At 38.1% G+C, this 15,040-nt stretch overlaps 1 protein-coding gene across 6 annotated transcripts in view; it reads left to right on the plus strand.

Moving 5' to 3' along the window:
- The window catches only part of ROBO1 (roundabout guidance receptor 1), a 688,267-nt gene that overhangs the window by 526,617 nt on the left and 146,610 nt on the right, over positions 1-15,040 (plus strand). For all 6 annotated transcript variants that reach the window (XM_042458015.1, XM_042458018.1, XM_042458017.1 and 3 more), the window contains one exon: positions 12,842-12,999. In XM_042458015.1, coding sequence (XP_042313949.1) covers positions 12,842-12,999 — 158 coding nt within the window. The remainder of the gene's footprint in view (positions 1-12,841; positions 13,000-15,040) is intronic.

Genomic DNA, 15,040 nt, shown 5'->3' on the forward strand with positions numbered 1-15,040 from the left:
GTCTTCCATTTTACCAAGCATTATCACATACTGTATGCCCAATGTACAATGGCCTTAGTATTAGAGTTACACCATTAAAACCACTGCTTTTTGTCCAGTCATTATGAAAGAAGGGATTTAGTATTAAGAGTGAAACAAATATGTAATCTCATGTATATTCCAAAGCACATATTGTCCCCAAGATAAAATATCTTGACAATTGAGTTCTCATATCTGGCCGAAAGGAACACTGAAAGGCAAAGCCCTGATTTGGCAAGCAAGAAATGATTTTGAAACCATACGTCAGACATGGCCCTGCGTGAGATTAATTTGGTCTGATATTTTACCACGACAGGTTTGGAGAGGTGACATTAGCCCACGTAAATTGGATGTCACCAGAAAAAGAGTTAATAGAGAAATACAAAATTCATTATTACTGAATTCTGGCTTTATAATTAACCACCCTTTAATTCTATTCTGACGCCCCAAACGTTATAGATCGGATGGTGTTCACCTTTCAGATGAGGGCAATTTGATATTATTGAGGGATTTCCAAAATGGATCGAAAGTCATTTTGAATGGCCTGGTGGGAGAAAGGGACTAAGCAGATGCTTGCCCCTTATCGGTGGCCTATATGGGGGATAAAGAACTATTTAGTGCACACCAGTGATACCCCTTTGTGGTGAAAGGTTAGGCTCTCAAACTGCTTAGACAGGTCAAGGGACCAGGAGATTGTGAAAGAACCTGCCTTTGGGGTGAACATAGGGGTTTTGCTCAAACTTACCAACTTGAAGAAGTTTGGGGGAGGGTGCCTTATGTTTACTAACCCATGATTGGCCGAGGATACAGTTAGAATAATCGGATTTAACTCAGAGTCTGGTGTTGGCGCCCAAAGGGAAGGCTGAAGCAGCGGTCTGGGATTGACACCTGGCTTCAGCTGGATCTGCACCAGAGTTTTCACTTTAGCCAATTTCTCTCAAGAGTGTTGAAGTTTAAGTCTTGAAATTCAAGCGTTAAATAGATTATAGGTCAAATAAATGGCCCTTTCTTAATCCAGTTTACGTGTCTGGTCTCTTTATTCTTGGTTGGGTGACATATAATGCTATTTCCCCCTTTACTTTGAAAATTAAGGTCAACATTCACCGGCATTTTTCAGGGCAAAAGAAAAGCGGCAAAATGCCACTTCTCTTTGGCCTGGAAAAGGAGTGTCCTTGCGCCTTAGGCGCCCACTGCACCCAAGTGCTAAAGAGGAGAAAGTGGCAACCCCTTTCTCCTCTGGATCACTGTTGCGGCCGTGTAGTTGCCACACCAACGATCTGCTGGCAGGAAGAAGCTGCCCAGAGCAGCTTCTTCCTGAGACATCATAGGGCTGCATCACAGCCCTTATGATGTCTCTTCTTGCCACGGATGTGCGGACCCTGCGTGTTGCGCATGTCATCATGGTGGCCCCCGTGTGGATAGGAGGCCACCATGATGACGGCATCTGCACGTTTTAGGTTACTGTGCGGTCCGGAACCCTAGAATCTGTGACGACACAATGCTTTGTGCCCGTGTGTATTGGGCCTTAATTTCCATCTACTAGGATTAGCAACGTAATCTACCAAAGTCCTAATGTTTGTTTATAATTTAATATTTTTATATTTTCAACCCAGAAGCATATAATTAGTGTGTGTTGTCTTTTTCATCTGTGGAGCACATTAGACGGTTTCCTATTTAGAGTAAATTATAATTGTCTACCTGACTCCCACCCACCATATTAATTTCTTGCAAAATTGTTTGTAGTAGATGCTGTGTAGATTAATTTACATTGGAGCATTCTTACATTATTTATATTCAGGAATAATGTACATTTTCATTGTTTATGGCAGTGGTGTTTATCATCAAAATGCTTCATTTTTCTTTTAATCACATCTCCAGATACTTTAATGTGGTCGTTCTATGATACATGCATAAGAACATTCTGTTGCTGTATTTTCTAACCAAATTTAGTGTTTATTTTAAGAACAATTTTCTGAATTTTCCATCATCTGATTTATTTTTACGAATAATAAGTCAACTTGATGAAATGTTGCTTTCTGCTAAGGGCAAAATTCAATAACATTGAGGAAGAGATATATTGATCATCTAAGAAAAGGCAGAATAAATGAGCTGATTTTATTTTATTGGTATAAACAAAAATAGAATAAAATTCCAGTCCTCTCCCTAGTGCACCTACATTAGCCAGAGACAATGATAGCCAATACATAATGATGAATCTGTTATGAGACCTGTGATATTGTGAACTCTGGGAGAGGCAGAAATATATTCTGCTCCCTCCCTCCGTATATTCTTTTCATACCACTATAATACAGCATTTCTGCCTTTTTTTTCTTAAAAGAACTACATGTAAAACATTTTATTTAGAGTAGGAATTTGACAGAAATGAATGGCTCAACAGCTAAAGATACTCACAGAGAAGTGTATGTGTATTGAAGTACAAACTAAAACAGGATCTAAGCAACCTTTTGTACAAAGCAGTAAAAGGTGCCAATCATTTTCATTTAAGAAATGAACAATCATTTCCTTGAGAAAGGAAGATTTTGTCTTGTATTTTAAATAGTGATATGCAAATTAGAAAATATCTCTTGAGATTTTTCTTCCATTTTTCTCCCCCAAACCAGAGATGCTGAAAAGCAATGCTGTTCTAATTATGTTATCATTTCCCCCCTTTATATTTTGGAACTAAGCATTTTCATCTGGTGTTGCATGTTTTCCTTTCTGGATATTTTTTGTGAAGTGGTCATTCATGCCTGTCCATGGGGGGTGGGGGGGTGGAAAAGCATATGTTGTATATTTTATTTATTTACACCTTATTTGTACTGTTTTAAAATATTTTTAATCTCCTGATTAAAGCAAAAGATTATTCACTATATGGTTTACAATATTACTTAAAAGCATTCTGAATAAAGGAAGAGATACATAAGAGCATCTAGCAGCCATTACAGAAGCAGTAAAAATAGCAGTAAAACCCAGCAGATTCAAATCTGTTGAAGCCCCAGGAATACAAAAGAGTTTTCACCTGGTTTCTAAATTTGGCATTAGGCAAACAAGTTCCTCACACTGACTGAGGTACCACTACTTAAAAGGTTATGTCCTGGAGAGCTAGTCCGTTCATTATAGCTGCATGGTTAATCTGATGTACAGTGGATCCTTGTTATATGCTGGGGTTTGGTTCTAAGATCCCCCATGTATAACAAAATCCATGTATGCTCAAGTCCCATTAAGTATAATGACATAGCAAAATTGTGTCCCTAATAAAAAAAAGGAACATCAAGGTAAATTTATACTGTTTTGGAACATTTTCAAACCGTGTATGCTTGAATCCATGTATAAAAAATCCGTGTATAAGAAGGGCCGACTGTATGTCAAATTTATATAGCAAGACTGTGTATTTATGGTCTTTTAAACATTTAAGACATAATCTATATACGTTCAGTAATCTGGAGTATGCATTCATGCTTTAACAGTATTATAAGTACCTGGCTTTGTCAAACTTGAAACTTGTAATAGACCAAGTTCTAATCTGGAACAAAATTCAACTATCTGTAATCAATATTCCATGGATTATATTGAAATCTGGAATCATAAAATGGAATGCTGTTGACCTGCCACCAATACTGTTGTATTCTATATACATACAGAGATATCAGAACAAATTTTAGCTGAATATAACATTTAGCATTAGGTAATGTATTTTCTGATACATAACATTAATTTAAATGTGGTTGAAAACTTTAAGAACAGATGAGCCATGTTGTATCAAACTGGAGTTTCATCTATACCTGTATTCTGTTCCCAGAGAGTCCAAACTGTGAGAATCTAAGTTTTTCTTTTATGTCTGCATCAGTACAGATTCACTGTAAAATACCCCTTTGTTTTCATGAACCTATTCTGAAATGCAGTTTTAACCAGGGTGCTACCTCACCTTTTGAACTTTATCGCACTGCGTTCCTTCCATTCCGTTCTGAGCACGGAACGGAAGGAGTAGGGATGAGTGCGGAACGAGTGGGGGACGGATTTTACCGCACGCATCCGTCCCTCATTCGTTCCGTTCCCCCTCTCTTCCGTTCTTAATCCGTTCCAGAGGGGGAAATTTTTGAGAACTGTTCTGAACGGTTCTCAAAAAGCGTCCCCTCTGGAACGGAATGGGCAGGGAAGAGAGGGGGAACGGAACGAGTGAGGGACGGGTGTGTGCGGTAAAATCCATCCCCCACTCGTTTCCGTTTCCTGCCGGGCCGGGCCTAGAACCCGGTGCGATAAACTCTATAGTGTCTTCAATCAGTTTTCCTATTTTTTTTTTCTTTCCCATTTCTCACTTGGAAGATAAAATTCCAAAATGAGAAAGCTCTGTTGTCTTGCAGATGGACTGTTATAATGACTTCTTTCATTTGCAGGTTTTTTTCTTATCAAACACCTTTAATAAATTTTAAAGTTCTTCTCTTTGCTTAATAGCCTTCCATGATTCATGCATATTAACTAATTCATTATTCTCCTGAAAGAAGAACTTTAAATTAGCAAAACTTTAAACTAAATGTAATAATTTTCACATTTGGCAGATGTATATTTTAATCTAATGGTATGCTAAAATTATTGGTCTAATCCCATTTGTTAATCCCACCTGGAATTGATTGAAGGCACTTACATAAGTGTTCATTTACCAATTTCAGACTGATTCGGTGAGTTGGGATCAACAGTTAGATTTAGGACAGTATTCTTTGTTGTTGATATTATTTGTCATCAAGCCAGCTTTGATTTAAGTCAGCCCTGTCAATGAGAGCATTCCAAGAGCTTCAGTCATGCAAGTTTAGGGTTGTGGTTTCTTTTATGGAAAGTCCTGCTGTAATATGGTTTTTCTGTTTTTCTACTGCTTTCGATTTTCCTGACATTGTCATGATTTGTACAAAGTATGATACCTTCATTTTAGCATTTTGTAAGAGTTTAGATTTGATTTGATCTTGGACCAATTTTGGTCCAAAACACACTGCAAAAATAATCCAGTTTGAGACCTCTTTAACTGCTCTGATTCGATACTAGGGAATCCTGGGAACTGTAGTTTTGTGAAACATTTAGCCCCCTCTGTCAAAGGTGCCACAATAACCTACAATTCCCAGGATTCCCTAGCACAGAGCCAGGGCAGTTAAAGCAATCTCAAACTGGATTATTTCTGCAGTGTGTTTTGGACCTTATTTTCCTTTTTGACAGTCCATTGTATCCATAGAAATCCCCTCCATTAAAATGAATTGATTGTCTTACTTTCAGAAGACATATACAAGGGTAGCCATATTGACAATGCAGCAAAAGGCAACAAACTGACAAACTAATATATTTATTAAGCAACTAAAATGCACAAAGTATGCTTTTAAAGCTTCACTGCCTTCTTCTTCTTCATCAGGCAAAGATGTTAAAATTCGTACAAAAGAAGTAAAATGATGGTGTTAGAGCCACAAACTTATATTGTGTCTCAGATGTTGCTTCTGTTGTCAGTTAAATGGTTTAGAGTCTAAGAGATATCATTGCAGGTGAAGTGGCTATGTGGTGACCAGGGACAAAGAGCAGTATTTGTTGTTGTATTTTGCTGTATGGACAACATAACAACTCCTGAATATGTTTTCTAAATACATTAATAGGAAAGACTGGGTCTTAACATTTTTAGGTTTCTGCCTCCAACAGTCTCTGAAATTGAACTGTGATATATCCTGGGCCTTGTGTGTGAGCACCCTAGAGATCGGTTTGACGCCATAGCTAAGCTGTGTTTTTAGGGCATAAACTTTTTTAAAAGATTGCTTCTGTTTTTCTTACTTTTTATTATTTCTACTCAATTACAGAGCAACTAATAAAGAAAAGAAATAGTAATACAGTAAATAATTATTAATATTACAACCACAAAAAGCGGTTGCCCGACTCGGTGGGCTGACCGCTTTGCCGCTAGACGCAGCGAACGACTACAAGCCCCAGAGTGCTCTGGGGCTTGCCCCAGCTCCCTATTGGTGCGCGGGGCGAAAGGGAGGCCCTTCCGCCCCGCGATGCTCTGGGAGCTGGGCTCGGTGACTGGGAGTTCCGGTCCTCCAGGACAGATGATTGGTTCAGCTGCCCTGGAGGAGGAGTCTCCTGGTCAGGTGGTATTGAGGGCGGGGCTTAGGCCTATATAGGCCGTGCTGCCAGCCTCGGCCCTCAGTCGGCGCTTGGCTCCGGATGGTTAGGAGCCAAGCAGGAAGGGAGGAGGAGCTGAGCCTTCTCCCACCCACCCACCACTTGGGTTTGGGTTTTTTGTCACAACTTTGGGGTGGCAGCATAGGTCAGGATCTGCACGGTGTGGTACCAGGGCTACGGAGCTCTGGTTTGGGAGTCAGTCGGGACCCGGGGGCGAATAGGGCAGGTGTATGGCCATTGCGGGGGCCATAACGCAAGAGCGCCTCCCGGTGACTAGGGGCTTAGCGAATATGTGAACGCATGGCAGAGATGCGGTCATACGGTGTGCCTTAGCCCCTAGGTCATCCCAATACCTGGTGGGTGCCAGGTTGTGGTTAATCAGACAAACGTGGGGTTGTTTGATTTCGCAGATCCTGACCTCATGCTTTGTGCAACCCTACCAATGGTTTGCTTAATAAAGTTGTGGCCTTTCCTCCAGCACGGTCTCCTGTGGTTATTCGGCAGCAGCATCTGAGGCAAATTAAAGCAATCATTACAAGAGACAGTCATTAAAATAATTTAAAACAGCCACATAACTAGATATTAAAAGTTTCTTGAATAACTATGCTTTTGATTTCTTTTCTAAAATGCGATTAGAGAAAGTCAGGTGATACTGTACAACACCAACTGCCTTGATAGATTGCTATGTTTTGTTTTCTGTCTTACTCTTGATGTTCTTTTCCTTTAAGTTTTTAAATTTTGTTTTACCTGTGTTCCATATTATTTGCAATGTTCAAAAAATACCATTCCCTCAGTACCATATACTGTATATACTCAACTATAAGTTGACCTCATGTACTGTATAAGCCGAGAGCAAGTTTTGAGGCCAAAATTATGGATTTTGCTATGACCTGTAGATAAGTCAAGGGTAAAATTTAGGGGCACATAGCAAAGGATCAAAAGGATGAAGCAAAGCAAAACAATGCCAGTGAACTTAGAAAACTCCAGCAGACATAACTCTATGTGCTTACTCTTAAAACTGGATGGATGAGAAAGTAGAGGGGGGTAGGTGCTTCATATATTATACTCTTGCTTTTCACCAGGGGATGGTTCCTTCTTTAAATAAGAGTTAAGATATAGTACTTACATTGATTCATGGATAAGTTGAGTCAGTTTTTTGGGGTCAATTTTTTGATCTAATTTTCTAGACTTATACATGCGTATATACAGTAATAGTTAAAAACAAGGTTTTGCAGCTGAGGTGGGTGACAGTTTCTGCCTCAAAATGGACTGTTCTGTACTGTTTTCATCTGAAAACTGGCCAAAAGTCACAACTAGAAGTAACTTGCATTTGCATCTTTTAGGGTTTTGTCAACAGTTTGGGTGGTTAAGTTACAGCAAATCTAATGCCCCTAAAAGCCTTGGGGGGTAGCAATTATTTTCATTATTTTCAGGTGATATTTTGCTTGTAAACAAATTGGAGGGGTGAGGCCTCCGAGGTTTTTTTTTTTTTTTTAAGGAATTGCTATCGGAGCATACTAAAATATGAAAACCAATATAGATAAGCTAGCATTTATTCAATAAAGTTGAACATTTTCTTGGAAACATTAGGAGAGCTTTGCTGATTTCAATCAGAGGACCTCCTAGTCCCCATTCTTGCAGCAGCCAACCATTTGAATCTGGAAAGACCACAACCAGGGTATGAGGGCAATAGCATTTTCCTCTTTATCTTTACCAGCCTTCCTAGCCTGTGGAGATCTTGAGGGAATTTTGGTTCAAATATTCCCCTGATATTTTCATTTTATTGCTGTACCATCGCTATATTGTCAAAATAGTTAATTATCTCATTAATGGTGGAAGCTTCACTAGCCAAGATGGTATCTGTCATTCATCCCTATATAATATCTTACCTAATACCACTGTCATTATAAAATGTACATCTTTTCTATTTTGTTTTTCACTTAGATTCCTTCCATAGCTGAACATAGGTGTAGAGCAAAACAAATGAACAATTGAATGGACAATATTAAATGAATATATGAGGATTTGTTATTTACTACAGCCAGTTATAATCTTTAATTCTGTCAGAATTGCCCTAAATTACTGTGGTTGTCCAAAGTTAACAAAATGCTAAGATGTTAAGGGTTCCTATCATTCCCTTACAAAATTCTACCCTGGTTAACTGACAGACCTTGCACTGAGGACTTGATATACATTGATATATATCTACTGACTGAATTTAAATGTTCATGCAAACCTTATAGAAGCATTCTTAAGTCTACTTCTGGAATAGTCTCCTTTGACCTCCCCTCTGACTTCAGTTTTCCATAAGAATGCTTTAGGAATCTCCCTCTCCTTTTACAACAACAAATCTCTTTGAAATTTTTAATAAATCACTAGTCAGACCTAATTTGTCACATGCACATAGAAATGTAATTACTATCTTTTTGAACCATTTTCATTGACAATGAATAAGACATGAGACATCTAGCATGTTTAGAAAAACTTCCTCACACATCTGACCCAAATCTAAGATAAAACACACACACACACACACACACACACACACACTTAACCATACACATCCTTTAGATTACAGGCCTTATTAACAAACAACTAATGTTGCCTCTGATCACGGAAGTTGTACATAACTATCATGGGTAGGAGCTACTAAATAGGGATGGATAATTTGTTGCAAGGACCACAATGGGACTGATATCATTTAATTCCATATCATTACCCCAGAGCCGAGCATATGAAGGCATGGGTGGAACTATGGCCAAATATAATTTATCATATTCAGAATCAGATAGGTCTTAATAAACACGGATTTTTCTGCTGTCTATGAGAATGGCTTAGAAAGATGACAATAAGATGCTTCTTCTCTTTTGAAAGGAGAATCAACATGGTGAAGAGGTTTGAACGCTGGACTACAGCTCTGTAAAACAGGGTTTGAATACACACTCAGCCATGGAAACCCACTAGGTGACATTTGGCAAGTCACATTTTTTCAGCTCCAGAAGAAAATAAAGGCAAAACCTCTGAATAAATCTTGCCAAGAACCCTTTGCCTGAGGGTCAACATGAGTTGGAAATGACTTGAAAGCACACAACAACACTAGTTTTGCAGGACATCATTTTTGTACCCCACTAAAATGTTAATGTGATGGTGAATCAGAGAAGGAGGATTTATTCCTCTCATTGTTCCATTTAAATTTCCCTTCAAGAAGAAAAGTAAGAAGTGGAGATACAATTTGCAGTATGTAGCATTCTTGTCATTGGTATTGTTCAGTCCGTCTACCTTTCTTTTTGTTCTTTTGGTGAAAGCAAAGAAATGCTAATGAGTTTGAGCTATGACATCCAGAAGGTTTCTTCTCTGATTCACATTACCCTCCCTCTGAGCTATTACAAACAGGGGGTGGGTGGGAGGAAAAGAGGGGTTTGACAGCAAGGTTCCAAATGGTATCCATCAGGCAATTGATGCTATGATATCTCAGTTTTCAACCATTTTCATACAGATACATGCATGCATAGAATATCAGATATAACCAAACTGTGGGCACTCAGGCAAACCCAAATAGAGTGTACTTTTAAAGATAGGTTTGTGCCTCTTGGCAGACCTTTGGCCAAAGACACAGAAAAAGCTTCAAGGCTATTTTTTAACCAAAATGTTGTTGTTCCATGTGCATCACAGTGAGATACCAGAAGGTTTCAGGGAGCTCAAGGATTGTAAAAACACAATACTTAAGGAAAGAAATAGGAAGGTGACCCCTTCACTCATCAGCCATTCACACTAACCATAGATTATTGACTGATCTGGAGAAGAAATCAGAATGGAGGGGACTGCTGTGCAATGTCCTTTAATGGGGTATGGCTGGCTGACTGGAATTCAGGAACATTTTGTTTTGATCCCATTTGTCCTTTTACATCTCATTGTTTAGCTTTCCAACAATTTTTAGTTTACCAAATGAGAGGCACATGCGAAAATTTAGACTTGGATAACTCAAGGAACATATTGTGCTGGATTACAAAGTATTTTGCTAATATATCTTCAAAAGGATATTCATGCTCAGTTTACTTTTGAGACTCAACATATAAGGAATGAGGGAAAATATTGCTTTTTCACCAGGAGACGCAATCCTTACATTTATAAATTTAAGTCCAATTGCCAGTGCCTGAAGCAATCCCAAGTTCATTTCTCTTTTACAGCTGCAAAAATAATTACATGACTGCTATCTTCAGAGTAATCTTCAATGGATTATATTCTGTTAGCTTTTCATTATGTAATGTTAGAGCCAAAATGATTAATAGTAGATGGAAAAAATATTGTTGCTGTATCCGTCCCTAGTTCTTTGATGTTTTCTTAAGGCATTTTGTGGTCTGCTAGTTAATTGGTGAAAAGTTCCCATTTATAGAAAAGGCAATACATATATAAGGTAGACTTTATCTTAGCAAGTATAGAAATTACTCAAGTAATTTGCTTCTATTAGTGTAGTACTGAAGTTCTTTGTTGCTTCAAATGTGGAACTGTCTGAGATGTTTTCATCTTACTTTTTATGAGCTGCTCCAGACATGAAAAGCACTTAGGGATTTCTAAGAAACATTTAATTAGGTTTTTTTTTTTAAAAAAAAAGCCTTTATAGTTGAGTCCCGTTAAAATGCTTCTTTGCACTTCAGAATTTTGATATACTTTTGAACTAATAATTTCATCCTTACCCCTAGAACAAGCTCATGTTTTGGCTCCAAACAGCAGTACTATGCTGTGACAATACAATTATTGTGTAGAGGATATTATCTTGTTTATCAAAAGGAGCAAATAACAACATACTATTTTATAAGCTTCTGTTTCCACTATTTTGTTTGGGGGGGCTGATTTGTTCCCAGAAATGGATCAGTAACTAGTCAAGCTGTTTAACAAGGGAGTTAAATGTTTCATTAACCAGCTCTTTTCACACATCTGAGTGGACCTGCTGAAATTTTCAAATGCTTTCCAAGGCAGTCTCATGCAGGGTGCATTAAAATAATCCAAACAAGGTATTAGGAAGACATGTGTCATCAAGCCACATCAGACATTTCCAGGAATGGGCACAGCTGTTGCATACACATTTTAACTGCGCACTTGCACTGTGGTCACTGCTGAAAACTAGACATCCCTGCAGCATGCTTAGTCCAAGCATGCTCCCATGGTGCAAACCTGAAATTTCAAGGGAAGTGTAACCCCATCCAGGAGAGGCTGAGCAGAGAGTAGACAGAGGGCTAATCTTGCTCACTTGATCTCTGACAATATGCAGATTTTCTCTTATATATACCAGTCATGGTAATGGTATTGATTATGAGGAAAGATTCAAACAATTATAAAACATCTTAACCTTCTTAAAGAAAATGGTATTTATGTAGGAACACAAAGCATAGCAAAGGACAAAGAAGTGTATGGATTTATGTCTGACAGGGAGTAGCAGTGTGGCCGTGGAAAGATTCTAGAAGCCCCACAGATGCAAGAAAACCTCGAATAATTGGGCCCCATATTATTAAATGGCAATGATGTGAATGTGCACCCTTCAACGTGTCCACATTCATGTCATTGTCATTTAATAATAATATGGTTGAATTTATGGATCCAAAGCAGCAACAGTATACACATGAGTTACATATGAAAAATCCCCATGAGTTCTGTAGAAGGTATGCATTCAAATTCCTGCCCCATTATGCTTGAGAAACTATTAGGATCTGGGTATGCACCTCCATATGTGTGCAATATTTTTGTATCAAATACAGTTTTTAGTTATTGGTCCAAATTACACTGCAGAAATAATCCAGTTTGTAACCACTTCAACTGTCCTGGCTCAATGCTAGGGAATTCTGGGAACTGAAGTTTTGTGAGACGTTTAGCTTTCTCTGACAGAGAGTTCTGGTGTCACAATAAACTACAATCCCTAGGATTCCCTAGAAGTGAGCCAAATCAGTTAAAGCAGTCTCAAACTGTATTATTTATGTAGTGTGTTTTTGACCTTATTTGCATTTTGGCAGTCCCCCCCTCAACATACACTATTTGAGTGTAGGTATGATTTAAAAAAAATCAGTGGCACATAACATGGGGAAAAATCTATGCCAGGCATAAGAGTTTTATAATGGCTATACAGTCAGAAGTATCAAAGAGTTAAAATAAGAGTCTTCCATCAAACATGCATACACTGCTCCCTCGGGTTATGAAATTAATTCGTTCCGCGGCCGCTTTCGTAACCCGAAAAGCCTTCGTAAGCCGAATTGCCATAGGCACTAATGGGGAAAAGCCGCGTTTCGTGCGAAAAAGCGCCGAAAAGCACCAAAAATTTTTTTCGTAACCCGAAAAAACATTCGTAACCCGGAACAATGATTTCCAATGGGATTTTTTCGTATCCCGGAAATTTCGTAACCTGGGTATTTCGTATCCCGAGGTACCACTGTACATCCCTATGCTCAAAAATGAAATACTTCTCAGTTAAAAAGTGGCAAGCAACTGTATTGTTCTAAAGGATACTTAGGCTTATTGTAATGACATAAAGAAGGGGAATGTACATTCCAGTCTTGGATCAAAAGCAAATTAATGCTCTCTAATACAATGATCTTTTTCATTCAAAATAGTAGCTGCTTAAGGAAAACTGTTCACCTCTGATGAATGTATTGATTTTCTTCCCCCATCCCTTTCACTCTTTTAGTACTGCGTGATGACTTCAGACAAAATCCCTCTGATGTTATGGTAGCAGTTGGTGAACCAGCTGTGATGGAATGCCAACCTCCTAGAGGCCATCCAGAGCCTACCATTTCATGGAAAAAAGATGCATCCCCGCTTGACGATAAAGATGAAAGAATTACAGTAAGCATTTAAATAACGTTAAATAAAATAATTAACTCATCAAACACCAGAAATGTAACTGCAAGTGTCTATGTACATCCTAAAGGGATAATAGAATATGCAGGGAGAATATTAATGTATTTTCTGTTGGATGTTAGGAAGTGCAGGAGACTGCATTCTTTAATGCTTCTATTTCATGGAAGAGAAAACAAAGTTAAAATTGCTAAAAGAGTTATGAAAAAAATTGGTTCATTTCCTCATCTACAATAATGTGTAGAGTTGTTGTGGAGATCCTAAGATAGATCTATCATGGGGGTTTCTTGGAAAGATTTGTTCAGAGGGTGTTTGTCATTTTTTTCTCTTGAGGTGAGACAATGTGACTTGTCCAAGATCACCCAGTGGATTTCATGGCTGAGCTAGGAATCAATTTCTGGTTTCTAGAGTCAAAGCTCAACATTCAAACCATTATGCTGTGCTGTGTATCATGAACGGTTACTGTGGATGAAGAAAATGAACAGCAGATTTTCAGAACACAGTAGCATCTTTCCAGGGCTGCAGTTTTTCTCCCTTCCCCCCTCCTTTTTGAAATTTAAAAGAAATCCATGATAAGCCATGTGAACTTCTTTTTGGGTTTATGTGCATGAAGGGGTTTATTGTGTTAAAACTCTGCAAGATTTAAGACAAGATGACATATAGTGTCTTGCTTGTCATGTCTTGTAACACTATGTAGAAGTTACCTGTCATGCATAACTAATCAAGCTTTCATAGTGTAATGACTGATTTACATCTGATTTCTATTATGTACCTCTCATATAAGACTTTTACTTTAGGATTAGTTGGAGAAAGTGATAAAACTGTAGATTATAATTGGAGTTATGTTGGGTGATTTACATAGTATATCAGAGCATGGACTTAAAGATAACAAAATGAGATAGTTTCTTCTTAATGTGTTAATTTGAGGTTCCAAAGGTACCATCTTGGATTTATTCTAGAAGTATACATAATGTTTTATTTTATCAAATGACTAACAAAATCCCCAAATCGAATATATTTGGACACTGGGGTAAAGTTTGTTTTTAGTTCATCTGCCTTTCCGTGTAGTTGACAACAGGATTTTCTATGTGTAGAATAATAGAGTTGGAAGAGACCTCAAGGGCCATCAGGTGCAACCCCTGTGATGCAGGAATACACAACCAAAGCAGCCCCAAGAGATGGCCATCCAACCTCTGTTTAAAAAACTTCCAAAGAAGGAAACTCCACCACACTTGAAGGCAGAATATTCCACTGTTGAATAGCTTTTAATTTCAGGAAATTATTCCATGGGTAGAGCACATGGGTAGAGCAGAGGACAGTAAGCAGTAGCACTGTGGCTAATGATGGTCTTGGACTCAAGCCAAAAAGACATTCAGCCTTTGACATGCCCAGAAATTAAAGGAAAGTCTAAAGCTGCACAACACATATTATAGAAACATGGAATGTGAGAAGCATGAATCAGGGGAAGCTAGATACAGTATTGTAAAAGAAGAAAAGGAATATATAAACATTATAATATTGGGGATAAACAAATTAAAATGGACAGGAATGATACAAGAATGGAATGTCATAATTACACAGTACTTTACTCCAGACATGAAAATCTAAGAAGAATTGGGGTGACATTAATATTGAGGAGAAGTCAGACTGAATAATATTAATAAGACTCCAGATAAAAGCAATCAATAATAACCATAATCCACAGAAGCAGAAGAGGAAGAAGTTGAAAGATTATATACTGAAGTCATACAAAAAGCATAAAAAACTACAACACAAAAGAAAGAACAAAAGAACATGAAATCAAAGGAAATTTTAAACCAAGTGTGGGAATTCTCCATGAAGCAGGGAAACAGATTTCATGTTGTTGTTGTGTGCCTTCTAGTAATTTCTGACAAAAGTGAAACTGTCATAGGGTTTTCTTGGCAAGATTTGTGGGTTTGTAATTGCCCTTTTCTGAGGCTGAGAGAGTGTAACTTGTCCAAGGTCACCCAGTGGGTTTCTATAGCTGACTCTCCAGAGTCCTAGTTCA

The sequence above is a fragment of the Sceloporus undulatus genome, chromosome 3, assembly GCF_019175285.1.
Source record: "Sceloporus undulatus isolate JIND9_A2432 ecotype Alabama chromosome 3, SceUnd_v1.1, whole genome shotgun sequence".
In the NCBI taxonomy this organism is placed as follows: domain Eukaryota; kingdom Metazoa; phylum Chordata; class Lepidosauria; order Squamata; family Phrynosomatidae; genus Sceloporus; species Sceloporus undulatus.